This window comes from Lampetra fluviatilis, chromosome 31 (genome assembly GCF_964198595.1).
Source record: "Lampetra fluviatilis chromosome 31, kcLamFluv1.1, whole genome shotgun sequence".
NCBI lineage: Eukaryota > Metazoa > Chordata > Hyperoartia > Petromyzontiformes > Petromyzontidae > Lampetra > Lampetra fluviatilis.
The window spans coordinates 2,697,628-2,721,219 of NC_136305.1; the positions used below are offsets into that span (position 1 = coordinate 2,697,628).

Consider the following 23,592-nt stretch of genomic DNA (forward strand, 5'->3'; position numbering starts at 1 on the left):
AGAGGCCACGGAGTCATTCCATTAACCACGTGGGAACACGATCAGGGTAAGAGACATTGTGAGCGCAAAGTGGTGGGTTTGGCCTGGAGCCGGTGGTCGGGATGTGAAGACCGCACGGCCTTGGATTGTTGCATCGCAAACTAAAGACGGCTTGGAGAGGCCTTCTTCATCCAGCAGTGAACGGACAATGGCTGATGACGAGAACCGACGGAGCCGTAATACCTATTTGTCATACGAGCTGACGGCAGCTCCCCAAGATGTCTGAATTATTTCGTCATTTAACCAGATAAGAACCTCAGATATTTCCTTTAATGTTTTTGAGTCAACCAGCAGGGAGAACGCTGAGTTACACAAGTCATTTGTCCTCTAACAAGGACAGGGGGACCATTCAAATCATACATTTACTATGTTGCCTTTATTTTTTCAGATGCAATGGAATCGGCGCTTTAAATGTTTTTAAGTCATTGTTTGAAACAGATTAAATGCAAATTAACTATTTAATTAAATTGGCTATGAATTAAGTGTTTTTCTAAACCAAGTGGATCCTAAATACGAAAGGCTGGTGATCCTTAATGTTTTTAAACCCCAATAATAAAGTGCCCTTGTAGGTTTTCAACTTCAAAAATAAAAATTCGTAGTTTGGAGAATGAAATAATAAACACAAAGTATGAATCAGAGAAGAATAACACCAACTCATAATTTTAGAAAGTACATGTAATCCGATTTAACTTTACATGGTCCACGCAATGTTGCACAATACATGGTCAAAGCCCACACAGCACGACATATCATTTTGTACATCTTTTGAAATGAACTAAACTCTGGTTTTGTACTGTTTCCAAATCTCTGTTGATAAGCTTACCACAAGGGCAAAATAATGCTGTCAACACAAAAAAACTATTCCGTCGAGGATATCCACAACTATCATCTGATGTGACAATCACTGCTGGATAGGAGCGATCTTTTGAAAAATGAAAGCAGAACTGACTCAAGTACATGAGCCGACGAAGTTTGTGTACTGCTTTACATTTTTACAAGAGAATATTCTCAGAGCAGAACATGTTATTTTTGATAAATTTGAAGCGTAGAGTTATGTTTAAACTGCAAAAAAAACCTGTTACCATTATATACATATTTAAACAATTTATATACAAATCACAAACAATCTTAGTCACAGCTCTGTAACAAATCTGTTACAAGGCTGTTTAGAATTATAGGTTACAGCAGTGTAAGAACATGACTTTTTGAAACTAATTTTGCACATAATTTAAAACATTTCATCGTCTATCTAACCTATATAATTCATTTTTTGTCTGTCTGTCTATCCGTCCGTCTGCGTACGCTCCCTTGCGGGGGATGTAGCTCTCGGACCGTGGGGTTCGCCGAGATTAAATTTTGCAGGTGGGCACGCCCCCGGCCCCGCGGTAAACTTAGGCATTTCCGATTTTTCGTCTCTAAACTTTAAATCGGACCGATTATCGATTTAGTGCGATTTCGCTTTATTTATTTATTTAATATCGCCGACCGGCGCGGACCACGGCGGTTGCCCCTGGCAACGGGTAGCAACAACTTCGCTGCGGGGTGGACGCCATTTTTAATTCCCGTTATAAATATGCGCACACATTAACACGCGACTCTGAGGTAAATTCATCAAAGTTTCACGTCCTCTTCACCCCCCCCCCACCCCAATGTGTGCAATTACTATTATAGGGTCGGTAGATAATAAAATTATAGCGATTAGACAGTATTATTGTAGCGCGGGGGGGGGGGGTTAACGGCCCCAGTACCCAGCCTCAGCCGGTTGGGCAATCTAGGCGAGGCCGGAGGCTCTGCACGGTACACTAGGCCTCGACACGCAACTCTGTCAGGCGACGACTTTGTGGTATAAACTCGATATACCCAGCGTTGCCCGGGGGAAAAATACATTTAAAATCTTCTGAAAACTTTAAAACATAACATCCCAATGAAAATACAACTGTGTAATTAAAACTCTAAACCCGACCGCGCCAAGAATCGATTCTCTGAATCGCGAAAAGGAATCGAAGGTTGTAGATTCATTTAGAATCGCCTTATTTCCGTTTAATATTAGTTGGTTATAGAGTTGATATAAACTGCTACGAATGGGAAATATCCGGCGTTGACCGGGGCTAAAATATAATTAAAAACTCCTGAAAACTTTAAAACATAACATACGAATGAAAATAAAACTCTGTAATTAAAAATAGAAACCTCCTATGCGCCAGGAATCGATTCTTTGAATGGCGCAAAGGAATCATCGAAGGTTGTAGATTCCTTTAGGTTCGCCCTTAACATGTGGTGAGGGAGAGTGGTGAGTGAGGGAGAGTGGTGAGTGAGGGAGAGTGGTGAGTGAGGGAGAGTGGTGAGTGAGGGAGAGTGGTGAGTGAGGGAGAGTGGGAGAGTGGTGAGTGAGGGAGAGTGGTGAGTGAGGGAGAGTGGTGAGTGAGGGAGAGTGGTGAGTGAGGGAGAGTGGTGAGTGAGGGAGAGTGGTGAGTGAGGGAGAGTGGTGAGGGAGGGAGAGTGGTGAGTGAGGGAGAGTGGTGAGTGAGGGAGAGTGGTGAGTGAAGGAGAGTGGTCAGTGAGGGAGAGTGGTGAGTGAGGGAGAGTGAGTGGTGAGTGGTGAGGGTGAGTGGTGAGGGTGAGTGGTGAGTGGTGAGGGTGAGTGGTGAGGGTGAGGTTGAGTGGGGAGGGTGAGTGGCGGTTGTTAGTGGTGATTAGTGAGGGGTGAGGGTGAGTGTGAGTGGTGAGGGTGAGGTTGAGTGGTGAGCAGTGAGGGTGAGTGGTGATTGGTGAGGGTGTAATTGGTGAGGATGAGTGGTGAGGGTGAGTAGTGAGGGTGAGTGGTTGTTGTGAGGGTGAGTGGTGAGGGTGAGTGGTAAGAGTGGTGAGGGTGAGTGACGGTTGTGAGAGGTGATTAGTGAGTGGTGAGGGTGAGTGGTGAGGGTTAGTGGTGAGCATGAGTGGTGAGGGTTAGTGGTGAGCATGAGTGGTGAGGGTGAGTGTTGAGCGTGAGTGGTGAGGGTGAGTGGTGATTGTTGAGGGTGTGATTGGTGAGGATGAGTGGTGAGTAGTGAGGGTGAGTGGTGAGGGTGAGTGGTGAGTGGTGATTAGTGAGGGGTGAGTGGTGAGGGTGAGCGTGAGTGGTTAGGGTGAGTGGTGAGGGTGAGTGGTGAGGGTGAGCGGTGAGGGTGAGCGGTGAGGGTGAGTGGTGATTGGTGAGGGTGTGATTGGTGAGTGGTCAGGGTGAGTGGTCAGGGTGAGTGGTCAGGGTGAGTGGTCAGGGTGAGTGGTCAGGGTGAGTGGTGAGGGTGAGTGGTGAGGGTGAGTGTTGAGGGTGAGTGGTGAGTGGTGAGGGAGAGTGGTGAGGGAGAGTGGTGAGGGAGAGTGGTGAGGGAGAGTGGTGAGGGAGAGTGGTGAGGGAGAGTGGTGAGGGAGAGTGGTGAGGGAGAGTGGTGAGGGAGAGTGGTGAGGGAGAGTGGTGAGTGGTGAGGGTGAGTGGTAAGTGGTGAGGGTTAGTGGTGATTGGTGAGGGTGAGTGGTGAGGGTGAGTGGGGAGGGTGAGTGGGAGGGTGAGTGGCGGTTGTTAGTGGTGATTAGTGAGGGGTGAGTGGTGAGGGTGAGCGTGAGTGGTGAGGTTGAGTGGTGAGCAGTGAGGGTGAGTGGTGATTGGTGAGGATGAGTGGTGAGGGTGAGTAGTGAGGGTGAGTGGTTGTTGTGAGGGTGAGTGGTTGTTGTGAGGGTGTGTGGTGAGGGTGAGTGGTAAGAGTGAGTGGTGAGGGTGAGTGACGGTTGTGAGAGGTGATTAGTGAGTGGTGAGGGTGAGTGGTGAGGGTTAGTGGTGAGGGTGAGTGGCGGTTGTGAGTGGTGATTAGTGAGGGGTGAGTGGTGAGGGTGAGCGTGAGTGGTGAGGGTGAGTGGTGATTGGTGAGGATGTGATTGGTGAGGATGAGTGGTGAGTGGTCAGGGTGAGTGGTGAGCGGTGAGGGTGAGTGTTGAGGGTGAGTGGTGAGCTGTGAGGGTGAGTGTTGAGGGTGAGTGGTGAGTAGTGAGGGTGAGTGGTGAGCGTGACTGGTGAGTGGTGATGGTGAGTGGTGAGGGAGAGTGGTGAGGGTGAATGGTGAGGGTGAGTGGTGAGGGTGAATGGTGAGGGTGAGTGGTGAGGGTGAGTGGTGATTGGTGATTGATGAGGGTGAGTGGTGAGGGTGAGTGGTGAGCGTGAGTGGTGATTAGTGAGAGGTGAGTGGTGAGGGTGAGCGTGAGTGGTGAGGGTGAGGTTGAGTGGTGAGCAGTGAGGGTGAGTGGTGATTGGTGAGGGTGCGATTGGTGAGGATGAGTAGTGAGGGTGAGTGGTTGTTGTGAGGGTGAGTGGTGAGGGCGAGTGATGAGGGTGAGTGGTAAGAGTGAGTGGTGAGGGTGAGTGACAGTTGTGAGAGGTGATTAGTGAGTGGTGAGGGTGAGTGGTGAGGGTTAGTGGTGAGCATGAGTGGTGAGCATGAGTGGTGAGCGTGAGTGGTGAGGGTGAGTGGTGATTGTTGAGGGTGTGATTGGTGAGGATGAGTGGTGAGTGGTCAGGGTGAGTGGTGAGGGTGAGTGGTGAGAGGTGAGTGTTGAGGGTGAGTGGTGAGTAGTGAGGGTGAGTGGTGAGCGTGACTGGTGAGTGGTGAGGGAGAGTGGTGAGGGAGAGTGGTGAGGGTGAATGGTGAGGGTGAGTGGTGAGGGTGAGTGGCAAGTGGGGAGGGTGAGTGGTGATTGGTGAGGGTGTGATTGGTGAGGATTAGTGGTGAGTGGTGAGGGTGAGTAGTGAGGGTGAGTGGTTGTTGTGAGGGTGAGTGGTTGTTGTGAGGGTGAGTGGTGATTGTTGAGGGTGTGATTGGTGAGGATGAGTGGTGAGTAGTGAGGGTGAGTGGTGACGGTGAGTGGTGAGGGTGAGTGTTGAGGGTGAGTGGTGAGGGGCGGTTATGAGTGGTGATTTGTGAGGGGTGAGTGGTGAGGGTGAGCGTGAGTGGTGAGGGTGAGTGGTGGTTGTGACGGTGAGTGGTGAGGGTGAGTGGTGAGGGTGAGTGGTGAGGGTGAGTGGTGAGGCTGAATGGTGAGGGTGAATGGTGAGAGTGAGTGGTGAGAGTGAGTGGTGAGGGAGAGTGGTGAGTGAGAGTGGTGAGGGTTAGTGGTGAAGGTTAGTGGTGAGAGTGAGTGGTGAGGGTGAGTGGTGATTGGTGAGGGTGAGGGTGAGTGGTGAGGGAGATTGGTGAGTGGTGAGTTGTGAGGTGAATGGTGAATAGTGAGTGGGAATGGTGAGGATGAGTGGTAAGGGTGAGTTGTGAGTGGTGAATGGTGAGGGTGAATGATGAGTACAGTCAATATGCACTGCTGTTATCATAGCAGGTACCACCACCACAATATGTACTCCTCTCATCATAGCAGATACCACCACAGCAGTATGCACTGCTGTAATCATAGCAGGTACCAACACAGCAGTATGCACTGCTGTAATCATAGCAGGTACCAACACAGCAGTATGCACTGCTGTAATCATAGCAGGTACAACCTCAGTCGGTATACACTGTTGTAGTGATAGTAGATACTGCTATCGAGTTGGTAGATACCGCTATAGTAAATACTAAAACAGTCAGTATATACCACTACAGTCAGTCAATACTGCTACAGTCAGTATATACTACTATACAGTCAGAACATACTGCTACGGTGAGTAGCTACTAGAGTCAGTAGATACTATTATAGAGTGAGTAAATACTGCTATAGATTTTGTAGTTACTACTATAGTCAGTGGATACAACTATAGAGTCAGCAGATACTATGCAGTTAGTCGTTACGAGTATATAGTCGGTAGATACTACTGTAGGCCCAGTAAATACTACTATGGTCAGTAGTTATTACAGTCACTAAATACTACTACACAGTCCGTAGCTACTAGTGGCTCAGTAGATACTACGGTACAGTCAGTAGATACTACTACAGAGTCAATAGATACCACTTCCTCTGTTGTATGTAATGTGTTGTTAGTATATATACCTACGAGGGGTAAAGATATTTTTTGAGGGGGGGGGGGAGACCGCAATTTTCGGAAACCTTTTGACATCAACTATTTACCCCACACTTTCTACAACTTTTTGGACTTATGAAAGCCTCTTATATATTTGTTGGTGGAGAAATGTACAAACAGCCTACCGGGCTTTGACAATACCTTAGTATCTGTGTATATATATGTAAGATTTTTAAGAAATATATTTTTCACCCGGGCAAAGCCGGGTACTTCCGCTAGTAATGTATATATCCCTAACATATCAATTGAACGTTACACACATAACAGGTCAGTTATTAGCCATCAATTTGTCTTTCAGATTTATAATTCAGTACATCGATAAACACATAACTCCACTCTTTTGGGATGCAGTAGACCTAGATAATTTAAACAGCACACCGATATTCATATTTTCAAAATCTATGTACATCACCTGGCACATAATTAAAAAGAAAATTTTGTCAACGGTAAAAAATAATATTTACAATGGATAAGTGCTCGACTGTTAATTGTAAGACAAAGGCAATGAGTACTAAAATAAAAAACTATGAAAATTTAACTTAAAAAAAACTCCTGTTGCTATAGTAAGGTTTCACACTTAATTAATTAGACAAAATCTTTGTATAAAACTTTAAACACGACTGCGTACATCCAATGAGCAGTCAAAAAGTACCTTTATCAAATGTGATAATTCCCTAATCACTATGCTTGTCATTACATCCTATATCCAAATCCTATTTGTGAATGCTTGTTTTTAAAAATTCAATGAAAAAAACAATCCTTTAATCGCAGTGAGGTGAACCGTGCTTACTTTCATTCGTTAAGATTACGACGTAAATTTGAGGCTCCGAGGAAAAATTACCGTGCATACGAAATAAAAAAAATCACTGAGCTTACGCAGATTACATTCAAATGTTTGTATGTTGCATAAAATTTAAGTACACCATTTTTCTGTCCAGGTAAAGGCCTTACCAGTTACAAAATGCCACAATGATTTGCCCAATGAGCCGCAGATGTTGCCCGTCAACTTGCTCAATAGATTCCCTTAATGCGCAATACTCCTGCACCATGTGGACACTGGGGAAAAATTCAGGCTGGCACATTGTGCAAACCCTACATGTGGTTATTGTGGGGTGTTTTTTACTCATCCGATGCACATACGTCTGTCTGGAGTAGTTCCTAAAAAAGTGTAAGGTTCGTTTACCATTTCAGTGACTTACAAGGTCCTGTTTATGGCTTGAGCTATGGCTTAGAAAACGTCTGGTGTTGTTAACATAGTAAATACGTTAATATTATCTTACGCAGAGAAAACCTGAACTTTCATGATGTCAGGTTGTTGACTATAAAGACAAAATTACGAATGAAACTAGTCACCAAATATCACTATTTGTAATGAAGGTGGCAATGCATTGAAAGAACGTAATTAAAAAAATCATGGTGACAATCGGAAAGTTTTTGTTAACACTGGTTTTTCATTCTTTAAGCTGACTCAACACACACACTGCCCCCTGGCCTCTGCACTGGAGGCATGAAGTCCTGAAGAGCCATGGATATACATTGGAAGGAGTGAGGTAGTCTGGAGGCTCTAAGTGGTTGGAGAATATACAGGTAGGAACAACAGGTTCCACACTGCCCACCAGGGATTATTTGTCTGTCTGTCGTGCATAGCCACGCCCTCGAGTTGTATTTCATAGAGCGCTTCGGGCGGGCTCAGCACCGCGTGACACGCCGCCCCACGCAGCTTGCGCCGCGTGATGCGGATCGCACGAATGCGCTGTCCAACCAAGTTCCTACCTGCCCACTCCGAAGGAACGTGTTATCCCCATCCAAGCAATCGTCAAAGCACGATTTAGCAAAATTGAACGGTGCCCCTGAACTCATCACCAATTTGGCCATTGGTTGACACCTTTGACTTCCAACAAAAGGTGAAATTCTCTGCCCATTCACTTGCACATCCTGATCATTAAAAGGGAAGGGTGGTCTACAGAACAGCACGACAAAGCACAGTGTATCCACACCCTACTGGAGATTGAGACCTCGCCAAAGACTGGGCATGTCGTGCATTACGGCATTCAGGCCTGAGTTTAAAAAAAATATAGTAGAAACAAAACTATAAAACCAGGAAGGAATTAAAGCAAAACTAATTTCATAACATCTGTAAAAAAAGACAAACATTTCTTCAATATCCCTGCGCTGTCGGCTGCCGGTACTGAGGTGTTGTGGGGTTCCATGTTGGTGGCACAGTGGTGTTACTACGCCAGGGCCGTCTGCATCTGTGAAAGGGACTTCTTGACACGCAGCGCCGTGAGTCGGGCCGCTGCGTTGTGGTACCAACACTCCTGCATGATCTTGGCCACAATGTGCAGCATCTGCATGAGGGGAGGGAGGGCGTTGATAAGGAGACAGTGCGTAAATTGCAATTTAAAAATGCAAAAAATGAGCATTGATTGCCAGACAATATTGTCAATAACTATAACATGTAAAATATTAGAACAATAAATTGCTCTAAGCACAGTAACTCAATACGTGTGCAAATCCTTGCCAAAGTGGGACACTGCTGACTCCTGATGAGTTTCCAATTCTGAACATCCACCAAAGTTTAAAAAGTCATGTTGAAGTGTAACACACACTTTTAACGGCCCAGGTGAAAAATCCTTCCCAAAAGCATTGCTTAATTGTAAACGGTCAAATAATTTGACAGTGCAGAAAGCAAGGGGTACAATTTGTATAGACTTCAAAAGTACATTTTGGATCAAATTGAAAAAGACAAATGTTTCAAGATGTCATGACAAATTCACAAACCGTAGCTATTAAAGTTTCACCAATTTTGGTATCAAGTAGTACATGACTCGCTTATCAACAGTGGCAGGCTGAAGCAGAAGTGAACAGAGGGCAGAGAAATGGGCCCCACCACTCACCTTGCAGCTGTGCCAACGTGTGGGGATGCTGGGACGTAGCTTCTGGTCACACACCACCCTGCGCATCTCTTCCACGGATGGGTCTGATGGCACCACATCATAGTAGGGCAGCTGGTACTCATCCAATACTCCTGAAATGGTAGGGGGTTACAATTATTATAATGCACATTACATCACTTTGCAGCTTCATATACAATTAACACCAAAGCTCATAAGTCTCATGACTATATAGAAGTGTCCTGCATAATGATGTTTGGCCAATTTGCTCTAAGTGGGAGTTTCAAGTGTAGGCGGGAACTGGAGTACCGAGAGAAAAACTCAACACTAAGATAACACTGGCAAGTTTGCACAGATGGGTTGATGAATCCATTGGCTCTGCTGCTATCTACTAGTCCCCTTGCAACAGTGAATTTGTAAGTTTCACAAATCTATGTGACCCACTAACCAACCCTTGCTACCAAAGCACTGGATTACAGGCATACGTCACCACAACCAGCTCAACAATAACTTGGAATCTATACCTACAAAAGCCTTAAGGTAAGCGCAGCTAATAACAGCCTTGCTGTTTAATGCCTAACTGTAAACATGAGGTATGCAATGATTAATTGTGAAAACATAATTCATACGCACACGCTAGAGACAATTAATTGTCCGTGTAGGAATCAATTATTTCCACTTCATGTTTACTACTAAATATTCTAGATTCATACCAATATGAATTTTACTTGGACCGCAGTGGCAAAAAAATAGTTCGTGAATCAAATTTTGACAAGTGGGTCGTTACTCCCAATAAATGCAGACTGTCATTGGTGTAGCGTGTGTTTGGTATGGGCAATGGTACAAAGAATGAACTGGGGACAACTGGTCCAATTTCCTCCTCATTTTCATTGCCCAGTGCCCAGTGGGCCCCAGCAAGCCCGCGGGCCCATGCATTCACACACTTCCTGCACACTTGATAGCGACACAAAGGCTCAGAGCATTTCCTGTTACCCTCCAACTAAGGGCAACAAGCTGCCCCACCCATCGTACCTCCTTGCGTGCAGCGACGTGCGATCTCCCAGTACACGAGCCCCAGCGCGTACATGTCGGCACGCTTGAACGAGTCAAAATGCTTCAGGTTTATGGTGTCATCCAGCACCTCCGGAGCCATGTACCTGAGAGTGCACACGACATGAAAATAACAAACAATAAAAACGTAAAAATAACAATTCGCCCCAGACTTGGGCCCCATTATAATTACAATTACACCAGCATGTTTTTGCTGAAATTACAATGGCATGCGATTGTAATTAATTTAGAATGACAATTATAATTCTAGTTGACCAAGTCTGCTTCACTCACTCATTGTCAAAAGGCCCAGCTGCCCAGAGTGCTATTACGATATTTATTTGTTCCAATATACAACTTAAGTATTGGCCTATACCTATTTCAAATAATGTTTACTTCACAGACTGCCAATTTCTCAAATATCAATAATAGGACAGGTCACATTATTTTGGCGGTTTTGTTGAGATGGGACTGTGGCCCTCCCTGGTTTTGTTGCTTGTCTCACCGTTTTGTGCCAACGCGGTTGTTGGGAGCGATGTCGATGGTGTCAGTGGCTGAGTCGTGGCGCACGGCGAGACCCAGGTCGGCGATGGCGCACGTGCCATTCTTTTTTACCAAGATGTTCTTCGACTTTAGGTCTCGGTGCGCGATGGCCGGTTTGCCTGTCAAGGCACAACACAACGCAGTTACAAACACAAGTTTAATTTATGCACGTGTGTAAATGTAACTGCATCCTGAGACACTCTTAACAATCTACACATTAACCCAACATATCAACGAAACTTTATTTAGCCAAGCCCCAGGAGAATTGTTGACATACTTTGCCAATAGAATCCTGCATGGGTCATTTGACCAGTTGAGTATTTAGCTGGGCAGTGGTGGTGCACTCATGTAATTCAATGTGGATGGAGGCAATGGTTGATGGCTTTAACAAATGCTGAAACTCCCTTCCCATGGGCATCTTGGTGCCATACCATGGCTTGCCAGAAGATAGTACAGCAAATATGCAGACTCCACCTGTTCTGTCTGTATGGGATAGAGTGTTGCCCCCTTATAAGCGTTGGTGTTCTCCGGTTTTCTCCCATATGTAAACACTCGTTAATTGACCAATAACATCTTCATATATAAAGGACCACAGAGATTAGGCAATTGTTGGCGCCGGCTCATCGCGTGGCTGCCTTTCTGCTTGTGTGTGGTTCCTTGCATCTCTCTAGTCATTATCTCACGAGGGAAAATAATGTGCGTATTACAAGTTGAAATTATTATTTGTTTCAGAATACTTGGAGAAAACCCAAGGATGTGAAGAGATGACACTATAACTTTCACTCAAATTGTGCAAAAATGTACTCGTACTAAATAATGTATGCACATCAGAAGTCACAAAGGTAGGTGCCTCAGACATTTAATGGTGGAAATCTATGCATGACACACAAACCCGACCTCCACTTTGTAGGATTATAAGTTGTGCAACATTTCACCCACCCAAATAAACACACCTTTAACCTTATGTTGCACTCCCACAAGAACAGACCATGAATGCGTTCCTTCAGGAGACATTTTACCTTGAGTCCCCACAATCTCCATGTGCAGGTGAGCGAGCCCACTGGCGATGGACAGGGCCATGCGAGCCATGCCCTCCTCCGTCACCGTGTAGCGGTTGAGATAGTCGAAGAGAGAGCCGTGCTCATGGTAGTCCGAAACCAGCCACAGCTGGGTCCACGTGCCATTGTCTGAAAAATAATGCAGGTCCCGTCCGTCGCAGCAAGATTAACTAAGGGTGGGGGCAAGCTAAGGTGGCTGTGCAGTGTAGAAAGTCAGCCGACACAGCTGAGGTCCCAGGTTCAAATCCGTGTTTTAAATACTCATGGTTATACCAGGTTCTCAAGTGTAGAGAGTTGATGGTCTCAGCCTGGTTACTGAAGACGAGAAAAAAAAGCCATTGCTAGAATAGTTTTACTTCATTTGGAATATCCCAGCTTTGAGAACTCAACAGATTGGTTGGAATCTCATGAGACAAAAACTATATGCAGGGCATTGTGTACATGGTTTTATTTTGTATATGGAGAGACCTATTTAAGACTCCCAGTAGAACAAGTGTCAAAATCGTGAAATGTTTGGAAATCTCCATTAGTGTTCCTGTAAATGGCCAGTGGTGGTGTGATGTCGAACAGCAGTGCAGGATGTGGTGTGATGAAGGTGCGGTGGCAGGGCTGTACATGAGTACATTATATGGGAGACATGGCCACACATGTTTAGCAAAGACAAATATCCCCCCTTTCGCCTTAACAAGATTGTTGGGGGAGGTCCGGTTCGCGAGCACCTATGAACGCCAACACGGCACAGGAGAGGGTGAGTGGCCAGCACCATGCCCAGAAACCTTTCTCTCCCCAGTGTTGATGTTTACACACTGCAACAGGAACTCATTTGATGCCGAGTCGACCTATGGGAGGTCTACGACCGGTTCAGATATTTGTCACCAATCTAATTCACTGGAATATCTGCAGAGGTATCTGCAAAACACTAAACATTCAGCTAGACTGAAAATGGGAGTTATATACAGTGTCCAACCAATTCCGCAACCATCACTGATAGTTCTGTGTGCCCAAGCCTATCGATATAAATGACAGTCTACTGACGACTATGATCTAAGTCATAGGTGAAAAATTGCACACCTTACATTTAAGGTGAGTGAGCCACACATTTGTGAGAACTATTCCTGTTGCCAGCTACCCTATCCATATTACTTAAAACATTATTGATTTAAATCGGGTTAAAATATTATGCTGTAGCAACTGGCAGCTCTGTACTATAAAAAGGTGTACGAAAGCTTGACTATGCCATTTAAGATCTAGATTTACACTCGACTATTTCTAAGGCGTAACTTCATGGGCTGTTCCCTGACATCACGTGACATTTTATTCGTTTGTGAGCATTACAGGACACAAGCGCCTCCATCTCACGGTAATCACAGCAATTGTAATTGGGATGCATGAGGATTAAAGGTTTACGAGGTGTATAAATATCTAAGGTTTCTGGGTGGACGAGGGCATGGCGCACCCTTGTTGTCGGCGGCAATGAAGCCCAGGATGTTCTCGTGGCGCAGCATGACGGTCTGGTAGATCTCGGCCTCACGGAACCACGAGCGCTCCTCACGTGACGAGAAGATTTTGACGGCAACATCCTCCCCGCGCCACTTTCCGCGCCAAACCTCGCCAAAGCGGCCTTTACCTATGCTCTCCTGCAGCGCCACCGTGCGTGCGATGGTGCGCTGCACCAGCAGTGGCAGGCCTGCACACGGGGGTAAACAGAGTGTTGGTCAATTCCAATTGAGTATTTTGGTATTGCTTTGTATTGAAGGAAAGTGTATTTTCTGCGGGGGGGGGGGGGAACCATGAATGCATACAATTAAAGGATACTTGAATTATACACCGATAACTGGCTGGAAATGTACTTGCTGTACTGCTTACGCATTTTCCCTACAGAGGGTCAATGCATGATCCAAAAACCTTGCTTTCAAATTCCGGGATTCGTCACGATAATAAATGCAAAAACCAAACAATAACAACGCAAAAACAGCAACAATAAAAAAAAACTATGTTAACAAAATATATAAACGACACATTCATAATACAAAAGAAAACGGGCAAGAGTCATGCAAGGTACGATGAGGTAAATAACAAACCCAGACAACAAGACGAGCAGTACAACAGTGTGGGTCAGGTAATAATGCAACACGACGAATTTAACAGACATAAGCTTCCCCCATCTGCCGAGCCTAATGGGGTTCAGAGTTAATAGACTTACAGGCCCTAAGTACAGAACGGCAAAGATCACGAGTGGCTTAATACAAGGTAAACAAAGGCGTGAAAACAAAACAGTGCTATTCATTTCAGTGTTTATAAAGGAGGGTCCCAATACAGTTAAGACCGCCTAGGAATGTCCTACGTTAAAGAGTCTTGCACAATAAAAGCATTGTCTTGGAAATGCCTCATGCTGAATATTGCCTATAAGGAAAAAAGTTGTTCAAAAGATCTAATAACCCAAGGATATTAATAGCAATAATGAAGATAAGGGATTGTTTTGATATAATTACAAGTGACTATTCATTACACTTAGTGATAGAGGTAATAACGTAGACGTTAGATTCTTAATGTTTTCTTTAACAACAGCCATTCTACTGATCGGTACGATATGTAACTGTGATGCAGTATCAGAATCGCCCAATACTGCATAGTGCTGCGCATAAACATCAAGGACATGATTCGTTCGTTATATAACGATTCATAGAATAAAATGTATTCTTATAATCATATTACTTGCATCAGATCATGCATGTAAAATGCATTTGAGTCATACAAACATTATGCATTTTTTTCTTAGAACAGTGGACAAATGAGGCAGAAGAAATACGGGTGTGGAGACAAAACAGTACAAGAAAAAAAACTGACAGGATGAGACAACAACAAATGGGAGAGAGCACACAATAGAAACGAGGGACAACACAACTTATTGCAAAAACACATTTAAAATTAAACAAGGTAAAAAGACAGTACAAACAAGAAAACAACTATTCTTCAACAGAACTGTGACCTCCCAATCATGGCAATGCACCGAATCACAAAGAGTGGGGATGGGGTAAATCATTAGTTACCAAGTGGACATGTCATGATCCATAAACTCATCCATTTACCTGCTTCTCATAATGGTAATTAATGCATACACCATGTGAAAATCAATCGTGGTTTTTGGCCAATTTTAAATAAGCTAATGGAGTAAGTAGCAATAAAATGAGATCGTAAAATGAGACAAATTAAACATGGAGCTACATTGAGACCCTAAATAAAATCGCCAGGGGATCAGAATTGAGGCTGAATCCTTACATGCCAAATGCCACTGCGATCAGGGTGAAACAAAACAGCTTCTGAATGCCACAGTCAATCAAACACGTAAACAAACTCCACCAACCTGAGCCCGAGCCAGAGGTGGTCATCTCGTAGAGCAGATCTTTGATGGAGGCCCCATCAGGGATGAAGGAGTCCTCGCGGTAGGGCTCGGCATCGAACTCGGGCACGGGATGGTGGCGGTGACGGTGCAGCGAGCGGCGATGGCACAGGAAGGCAATGAGTGCCACGACCAACAGCACGGTCGGCACCAGAACGACCACTGCCAGCTCCAGGGAACTCATTGGGCGCTCATCTGCAGGGAGGGTCAATTTAACGGGATCACACATTTTATCTTGTATAGATGGGGCACCGTGGTGGAGAGATGTTAACTCCCTCGCCTGGTATGCAGGAGGTCGTCGGTCCGATCCCGTCCCTGACGATGCCTGTATATTTCCCATTTGCATATTCTCCCCATGGTCACGTGCATTTTTCTCCGGGTCCTCCGGTTTTTCCCTCCACATTTAGAACATGCATCGAGTATTTTGCTGCTATACATTTCTACATAAGCCAGTGAGCATTACCTGGTAAAATAAAAAATAGTTTATAAAACAGTAGTTTATTTATAGAGTGACTTAGTCCAAGACCCTTTACAATAATTATAAAATTGTACATGTGATAGTGGTTAAAATAAAGAGTGTGGGTGTAGTTACGGTGACTGTTAAGACAGGTGGGAGTGCTTAAGGAGGGGCTGGGGTAGGCCTGGCTGTAGCTGGGGGGCAGAGAGTAGCAGTAGGATGGGCACAACTAATTACTACCACTCTACGATAGATTATTTTTAAACACCAACACATCATACTACTACTATTGATTTTAATCATAGACATTTGTTATCATTCTGCTTATAATTCAAGAACCAAAAGCAGTACTACGATGAGCAATACACACACAAACAACCTCCAAACTATTCCACTTAAAAAAAAGCAATATTGTTTTTTAGAGAACAAGGCCTGGGAGAGTGGATCAAAATGTTTAATGGGGAGCGCTCAAAACTCAGCAACAACCTCTTGTCATCTGCGAGTCGCAAAGGATGAGATATTGAACAGGAGACAAAGTAAACAAACATGCTTGTTTGGACAAGGAAAAGAGATTGGAGACTGCACTCGCTCGTCAATAATTTATTGCGGTCAATGGATGACAACTGTAGGCATGGCCGAGGTAGAAGGCACTCAAGGCACAACCAACACTAATCTTTGGAAATTTGACATCTGCTCAAATAACACCGTGCCAAGGCATTTGTCCTCTGCTTTGTGATACCTAATAGGCCGTTGTTTATCCAGAAAAACCTCATTGAACTGCACAGTTCTTTCGGGAAAGCTCTAACTTAAAATGTCTGGGCTATTCCTTCTTAAGGAGTTTTGCCAAACGCTTTTTAGTTAACCAAAACCTGAAGACATGTTGTAAGCAAATAGCTTGACAATAAGGTGCAAAAGCTGAGCGGTTATACCAAAAGCAAGAAAGCAATAGCGGTGTGTGATGGTATCATGACATTGACCAAGATTCCTTGACATTAATATCTTTCAAGAATCGTTTTCCTTTGATTTACATTCCCTTTGATGGTTGTGCATTGGCTGATGTCATTCAATGATAATCTTTAACATCCGTTTAGGGCAGTGAAACCCATCAGCAGATTCAAATAATGAATCCAAAATTAATAAACGCTCTAAGTTTTCCACAACATTACTTTTCACATTTAACAATTTATTGGTAAGATTCCAAAACTGATTACGCATCTCAATTGGCTTTCACATGCTATTGAGTAACAGGCTAATCACAGTTGCTTTATGTTATTAACTTCAATTAGAAACACAGGCCAAGCACTTTTGCTAATGAAGGAGGCACAGATTTTGAGGGGGGTGGGGGGGTGGAAGATGTAGTGAGCAAGTGTTACACAACGATGGAAGCAAAGGAAGATAATTACTCTTCAGGCTGTGACACATGGGACACATTCAGTGAACTTTCATTATTAAAACTAGGCAGCTGGGCTTTGACATGAATTTGGATGTTGGCTCCGGGCAATACAGTTAATTGAACATGTGATATAGATATTCATTTATGGGTGTGCATTATCAGCGACTTAATTAAATGGAGGAAGAAAAAAAATGTAGGGGAAAAAAGTATTTCATTCCAATAGCCGCTGACCTGGGTAAAACATGCACTTCGTTTCTCAACCCATAACACCAGCTCTTAAACTGTTTTGCTATACAATGGCTGCAATATCCAAGGCTGAAGATGGCTGAAATCAATACAATGTTTCATTTGGTGACCGGTTTAATTCCATCAAGTCACTATACACGTGAAACTAATTTAAACCTCAAAAAATATTACACATTACAATGTGTAATAAAATAAAGTCACTTCACCTCTCCCCTTAAAAATATGTATTATCTTTAAATCAGCTTACGGGCTTCCCAGACCTATATTTTGAAGACAATAGAATAAAAAACATTTGAGAATTTGTCCAGACTCCAACAAAGGATTTTAATGGTGACTTGGTGCAGTCACACGGAGACTTATGCATTACCTATCCAAAACTCTTCCTGCTTGATGATGCTCACCTACAGTACAATATTCTGTACTTCTCTCGATTGTTCACCACTTCCTATCAAAGGCTCATTGCCTCTACTTAGCAACTAGAATGAAACTATCTACAACAACCGCCATTCTCCACAAAGCGGCGGGGATGTCACCACAGCGCATGTGCCAGGCTATGTGCACTTTAAGGCCGTGTAAAGTATCGAACGCCTGCTGGCAGGTCACGGGAAAGACCCAGGTACCATCGGTAGACTGACAGATGACTGGCTGAAACAATACCTACACACAAACGCGAAAAATCATGGAGCCACCCACCTGGCTGTTTCCCTCCGTCGTTATCATGCACCGGATCCAGCGAGAGCGTTTTGTTGTTGCACAGGTCCTGTGAACAGCACTGCACCTTGAACCGCGACTGGGAGCCCACGGAGTCAACGCACAGGAAAGGCCGCTCTGGCGGCTGCAGGCTCTCGGTCGTCAAGCACTTGCGGTCGTTGGTGACATGACCGTCCTTATTACGCACGGCGATCACCTGGCACATGCCATTCGTCTCGCAGATGTAGTTGCTGCTGGCGCAGGTCTTGCAGGCGCAGCGCAGGGCTGTGAGGGGGTTATGTGGGAGAGAGGCGGGCACGGTTTGATAGTGAATCTCGCAGTGTGTACACACCATCACCTGCAGCAGACATCTCATGGAACTTTCACCATTTTTCGAAAATATGCAACACCTCTATTTGCATTAGCACCATGAAATTGTATATACAAAACGGTTGTAATATTAAAACGTTACTTAAATATTAAAGGTAGCGTAGAGATGGGTTTACAAATAAGCCACACATTGTGAAAGTGTGAAACAAACTGACAATTACTATATTTTCAAAAGGATTTTTCGAGTAAGTGCAAATGACTCGATGTGTTTGTGCGAGTCAAGCTAGCACACACTAAACGCTAAAAAGCCTCTGTTAACACAAAAACAACATCGAGACAAACACTTCCTGGTGTTGGAAAGTGGTCTCCCCAGCAGGTGCTCACAACTCATGCCCAGAAACAACTATCCCCCCCTAAATATTTAAGTCCTGACAGGGTAGAAGACTTTAATAAGAGGTGTCCTTTAGTATCCACTTTAAAAGCTGTGTGTCATCCATAACACACACCCTCCAAGAGCGCCTGCCAAAATTAACTGCAGCTGCCACAGCACTCGGTTAAGAAGTGGGGGCGTGAGGGGTAGCACTGCAATTGCAGACCTGTGGGCATGTTTGCTAAGTGCCAACTAACCAGACGGCCTGTATTTCATCCGCCAAAGCATTGGCTCCACCAAAACGCGACGGAGGAATGAACCCAGAGTCCAATGGCTAAGTGAATCGATTAAAAATGGACTGTTAACAACGCTCAGTGGTGTGTGTTAATAAGCAGTGATCAGCTTTGGACCCGTAATACGTTATGCCAACAGGAAAGAAACCACACACTTAAGCAATTTTGAGTTTCCAACGTCAAATATTAAAACAGAAAACTTTGTACTGTACTGCCCGTGTCCATTGTTAAGGAAAAGCAAATGCAACGTTATTAACTAATGTCACAGTCAGGAATGGTTCATACAATTTTGCCATTGCGATTTAATAATTCTAATAAACGCAAATGTCTAAAAACCTGAACACACTACATTCCACGGCAGACTGTGTATTTAACAGGAATTAAGCTGTAGTTTTCGAAACGATATTGAAATGGATTTCACAATATGGACCGAGCTCGTTTCTGCATTATTACTGTACTGAAAAGAAACGATTCAGCCTCTCACTTCTTCGTCCCGACTGTAATTTGTTTTCAAAAATTACGACAGTGAATTGTTTAGACCCTGTGGCATGAGAACAGATTAATTCATAAATAGAAAAAACCATAAAAACAACCGACTGCTCATGGTCAAACGTGGGTCATGTAGCTCAACAAGTGTTATGAAAAGTGAAGTTTAAAAAATTCATGAAAACATTGAGAGTGAGTGCCAGTGAAAGCAAGTCATTGCACAGTAATTATAAACAATGGAGTACTAAAAATTATTCACAACATTTTCTTTTCTCTTTTGTGTATTATTTTGTCACCGTTATGTATTAGTTTGTAACGTGTATTAAATAGTATTTCACCCTGTATTATTCTCCAGGTCAAAATGGCTTATGTAGTTAAAATGGTAAAAAAATGAGGGTAATGGTTAGGATGAATCATCTAATGAAGGCTTTGCCAATTAACTCGGCAGGATATAACGAATTATCAAGTGCCTCAAATAATTGAAATCCATTAGCTCATTTAGTTTAAATAAGCAGGTAGTAATAATTTAGGCATCTTCAGAATGGTCTGTTGTGGTCAAAAATTGACCTGTAATTGATCAATTCAAAAACAGGATCGGGTGGCTAAAAAACGTGATGCCATCATGCTGGGTACTGTAACACCAAAAATCCCTAACCGACTCAAGAGGCTCGCATAACTAAACTGACAATTTCAATTGATCGCAAGCCAGTGAAATATGCTTTTCAGTGCGTCTTTACTGCCATTGTTGAATATCTGGGCAATAACATTACGTTGAGTGGCTGTGCTGTGTTGACTTAGGCCATTACCGCATCTCACTGTAGAGTTACACAACAACAATAACAAGCCATCACACTATACGTCCAAGCACATAAACATTAACCAACCAAAATGGGCTGGAAATTCCCAGACATGTGGCTTGACCTGGCTCACCACACCACAGGTTTCCATTTCAACCAATCTACAGAATTCACACGTAAATTGGACACTGTGCACTGGGCTATTTGTGTGTAGACTGGTAGCCATTTAAAGATTTAACTCTGTTGATCCCTCCGGCGTGCTGTTTGCGAATCAATGATTTAATCAGTCGATTTCAGCACACAAAATGCATTTGCAGTCCACACGTGCAGCAATGAAACTGGCTAAATTTTGCACACACAATGCATCAAGAGTTTCTCTAAAGGTTAATGTTAAATAGTAGAAGAAATAATTAAAATATGCTCATGTACACGCAACAAAAGCACACGGGTAAATTTGGAGAGGGCTAATTCTGTGCTTCACGTGGTGAGCCTGAGCCCAGACAAACACAAAGTATTATTAACCATCGAGTCAAACCCGTCATCTCCAATCCTCAACCGAAACTATCATTTCAATCTAATAACCCTTCTGAGTGACTTTCTTAATGAGCTTCATTAAATAGCAGGGGGTGGTTTGCAATGAATACCTTAATTTAATAACTATAATGGTCAAATGTGAGCTTATACGGGTTCTTCAAAGAAATTATAAACTCAATGTTGTTTCCGTCCAATGCAAAAACTCTATTTCTCACACTTCACAGGTGATAATGTAAATGGTGACAAATATTTGCACAACCATTGTGCTTGGACGAAACCGAAGACGTCAGAGATTCAGTCACCAGGATTGTTTAATGTTAACGTGACCCCCCCCCCCGTCACCTGCTAATACGTGACCACAGGGGCTATTTACAGCTTGCGACAGTCGTTTTGTGCAGTTAACGTTGCCAAAACCAAATATTAGTCAAATGAACAAAATAAAAAAGTAAATACTGTACCTCACTTTAGTTTGCTAGGAACAAACACAACGTTGACGCTGGCACCAACACTCTTGCAAGACAATATTGGGTAGAATAAATTCTGCAAGCTTAATCCCTTTAAAATGCCAGTTAAAACATTAAGCAATTAAGGCATATAGCGCACACATACCTCTAGGGAATGGAGCCTGTAGCATTCATAATACAGACCCTATCACACACTGTATAGTCAAAACACTGCGGGTTTTTTCAATTAGCAGATTCCCATAAGTGTTACATGGATGGGAAAAAAACTTACATTTGATCAATTAAAACCTTGAGGTTTTAAATTCAATATTGCATTTGTGATTTGGCTGCATTATCTCATTATATATGGTGTAATGATAGAAGGCATACTTAATGAATATCTCGTCTAAAATGGTTTACACATGTAATTGTTTGAGACTGCACAAGACAAGCTTACGAAATGTCTTGCATGGTTCGAAATTGCCTACTTACTCTGTTAAAATTGCTAAAGCGCATTTTTAAGAAATCGATTATTGGACTGTCTTTAAACACCTCGGTGTCCAATTGCATAAAACACATTAAGGAAACGTGTCCCTTACCTGGCAACTAGTTTACATCGGAATTCCAGGCAATATGTTGCACTTAAATTGGTTTACGCAGTCTTGTTTAATGGGCTCTGATCCTGTTGTTATGCAATTTAAATACTGTTCCTACACAAATCTCAATCGCCTCAAATACGGAACAGTAGTGTGATACACAGTATTGTTTTCCTCGTTTTCGTGGGTTTCCTCCCACACTAAACCCCACACTTAAATAACTTTAAATATAAATTGTCCAAATGTAGGTGTAGCAGAACCACCCCCGGCATGAGTTTTGAAACTCAACGAGGCGTTCCTTAAAAACCATCGCCACAATCATAAAATGTATCCTACAATGATGTAATAATGATATAACAGTAACATCCTTCAAATGCCAAGTAACGCCAATTATCCAAAGGCTTTCGACCACGGAGTAAAAGGTCAGCAACCTACTTGCTCTACTGCATACTCATCGACGTACTTTTCTGAATCTGCACAATCACATCGCGCGAAGATAAATGTCATTCTAATTTAAGCAAACTACGAATACTATTTTGCTTTTACGATTGTTCATTATCGTTCACAATCAACCCGTGGGGGTTGGCCTCACAAGCACCGAGAGCACGCAACCACGACCGCGCACGCCGACAAAACTACGCTCAGCCAAGCAACGAAATAACTTTTTAATGAGAGTTAACAACGCTCGACTCTGGCCTGACAACAAACACGTACAAACCTACGGTGGGCACAGTCAAAAAACAATCACAGGCGTGGGATAATCAAGGCCTTCTGGGGGGGGGACGCGACTCTTCGAAACACACGGGGGCATCCATTAAGACGGCAAATAAACTCACGCACGCCAACGCACCAACACCCCCCATCAGCGACGCTTGCTCAGTCGGTTCGCAAGGCCACAGCAAAAACACGAGTGCGGTGTTCCACAAAAGCATCAGCCTACGTTCTCCTCACCACTTGTGAATAACAAAAAAAAGCAAAAAAACAAAAAAAATAACAACGACCGCCATTTTAGGGGCCTCCCCCCCCCCCGTTACGTGTCCAGGCGCCGCCTTTCGAAATCCCAGTCCGCATAGGCGATCGCGCCCACGGGAGCCGCGCGCCATTGGCCAACGCCCGTACAACGTGACGCGCGACCGGCTCGTCGATTGGCCGCGCGGACATTCCTCCGCCTGTCCGCGCTACGAGTTACAAAATGCGGCCTGCGGCTCCCCGCCGCCGGTCCGGGGCTCGAGAACAGCGTCAAACTTTATGACGACGATTTGTTTAAATCCCCGCGACAATTTGCTCACCAAGCGCCGCGGGGTAGAAGAGGATGGCGATGAAGACGAGCAGCGTCGTGAGGCGAGCCATGGCCGTAGACGACTGATCCCGGGGGCTGCCTCGCAGCCTCTGCGGCTTCTCTCGCCCCCTGCGATCAGCGGCGTCAGCTGAGGGGCTAAGACGAATTTAATTCCTTAGCGCGGATACGCCAGGCCACGCCCACCCCGACGTCTGATTGGCTGCCGCTTTACCCGAGAGCCAATGGAAGGCGTGCTCGTCCCAAGGGTTCCGAGGGTTCAACCAATTGGAATTGGCGAACGTTGCCCCCCGTGCGGATGTGTAGTGGGAATTGCTGTGCCGCTGTGTGTCACTATTGTTGTCTAAATGGTTGTTATTGTAAGGCAGGGAGGGTGGTTTTAAGTGTTTATTTTATCTTGACTTAAGCTTTCGTGACTGCAGGAATGCATAATCTACGACGTTTCGATGCATAATCTACGACGTTTCGATCGAAACGACGTTTCGATCGAAACGTCGTGGATGTTTTTGTTATTTTCTTTGCACCTATCTACGTGACTTTACTGAAAGACCGAAATAATTTTTCTTTATTTTTTTCACGTCTTTTGTTTGACGAGGAAAACAAATTACGCAGTAGTGTTTCCCCCCCCCCCCCTAT

At 44.1% G+C, this 23,592-nt stretch overlaps 1 protein-coding gene and 1 long non-coding RNA gene across 2 annotated transcripts in view; one reads left to right on the forward strand and one right to left on the reverse strand.

Moving 5' to 3' along the window:
* The window catches only part of LOC144943444 (uncharacterized), a 37,785-nt gene that overhangs the window by 311 nt on the left and 13,882 nt on the right, over window positions 1-23,592 (forward strand). The window contains exon 2 of the long non-coding RNA XR_013639499.1: window positions 12,314-12,372. This is a non-coding gene — a long non-coding RNA (uncharacterized LOC144943444). The remainder of the gene's footprint in view (window positions 1-12,313; window positions 12,373-23,592) is intronic.
* LOC144943442 (TGF-beta receptor type-1-like) lies at window positions 291-23,093 on the reverse strand. Its single transcript, XM_078870863.1, has 9 exons — window positions 22,949-23,093; window positions 17,814-18,095; window positions 14,989-15,219; window positions 13,081-13,311; window positions 11,586-11,753; window positions 10,529-10,685; window positions 10,006-10,130; window positions 8,977-9,107; window positions 291-8,427 (listed from the first exon to the last, which is right to left on the reverse strand). Exons 1-9 carry the CDS (start codon window positions 23,007-23,009, stop codon window positions 8,311-8,313), a joined length of 1,503 nt encoding a protein of 500 aa, XP_078726989.1. The 5' UTR covers window positions 23,010-23,093; the 3' UTR covers window positions 291-8,310.

What these genes read in the sequence shown, in the direction of transcription:
- LOC144943442 (XM_078870863.1), bottom strand. Translation starts at nt 23,009, where the DNA reads ATGGCTCGCCTCACGACGCTGCTCGTCTTCATCGCCATCCTCTTCTAC. An exon ending in CTTCTACCCCGCGGCGCTTG is followed by an intron (nt 18,096 to 22,948) that starts GTGAGCAAATTG and finishes ACCCCCTCACAG; the next exon opens with CCCTGCGCTGCGCCTGCAAG. An exon ending in CACGTTGGCACAGCTGCAAG is followed by an intron (nt 8,428 to 8,976) that starts GTGAGTGGTGGG and finishes CCCCTCATGCAG; the next exon opens with ATGCTGCACATTGTGGCCAA.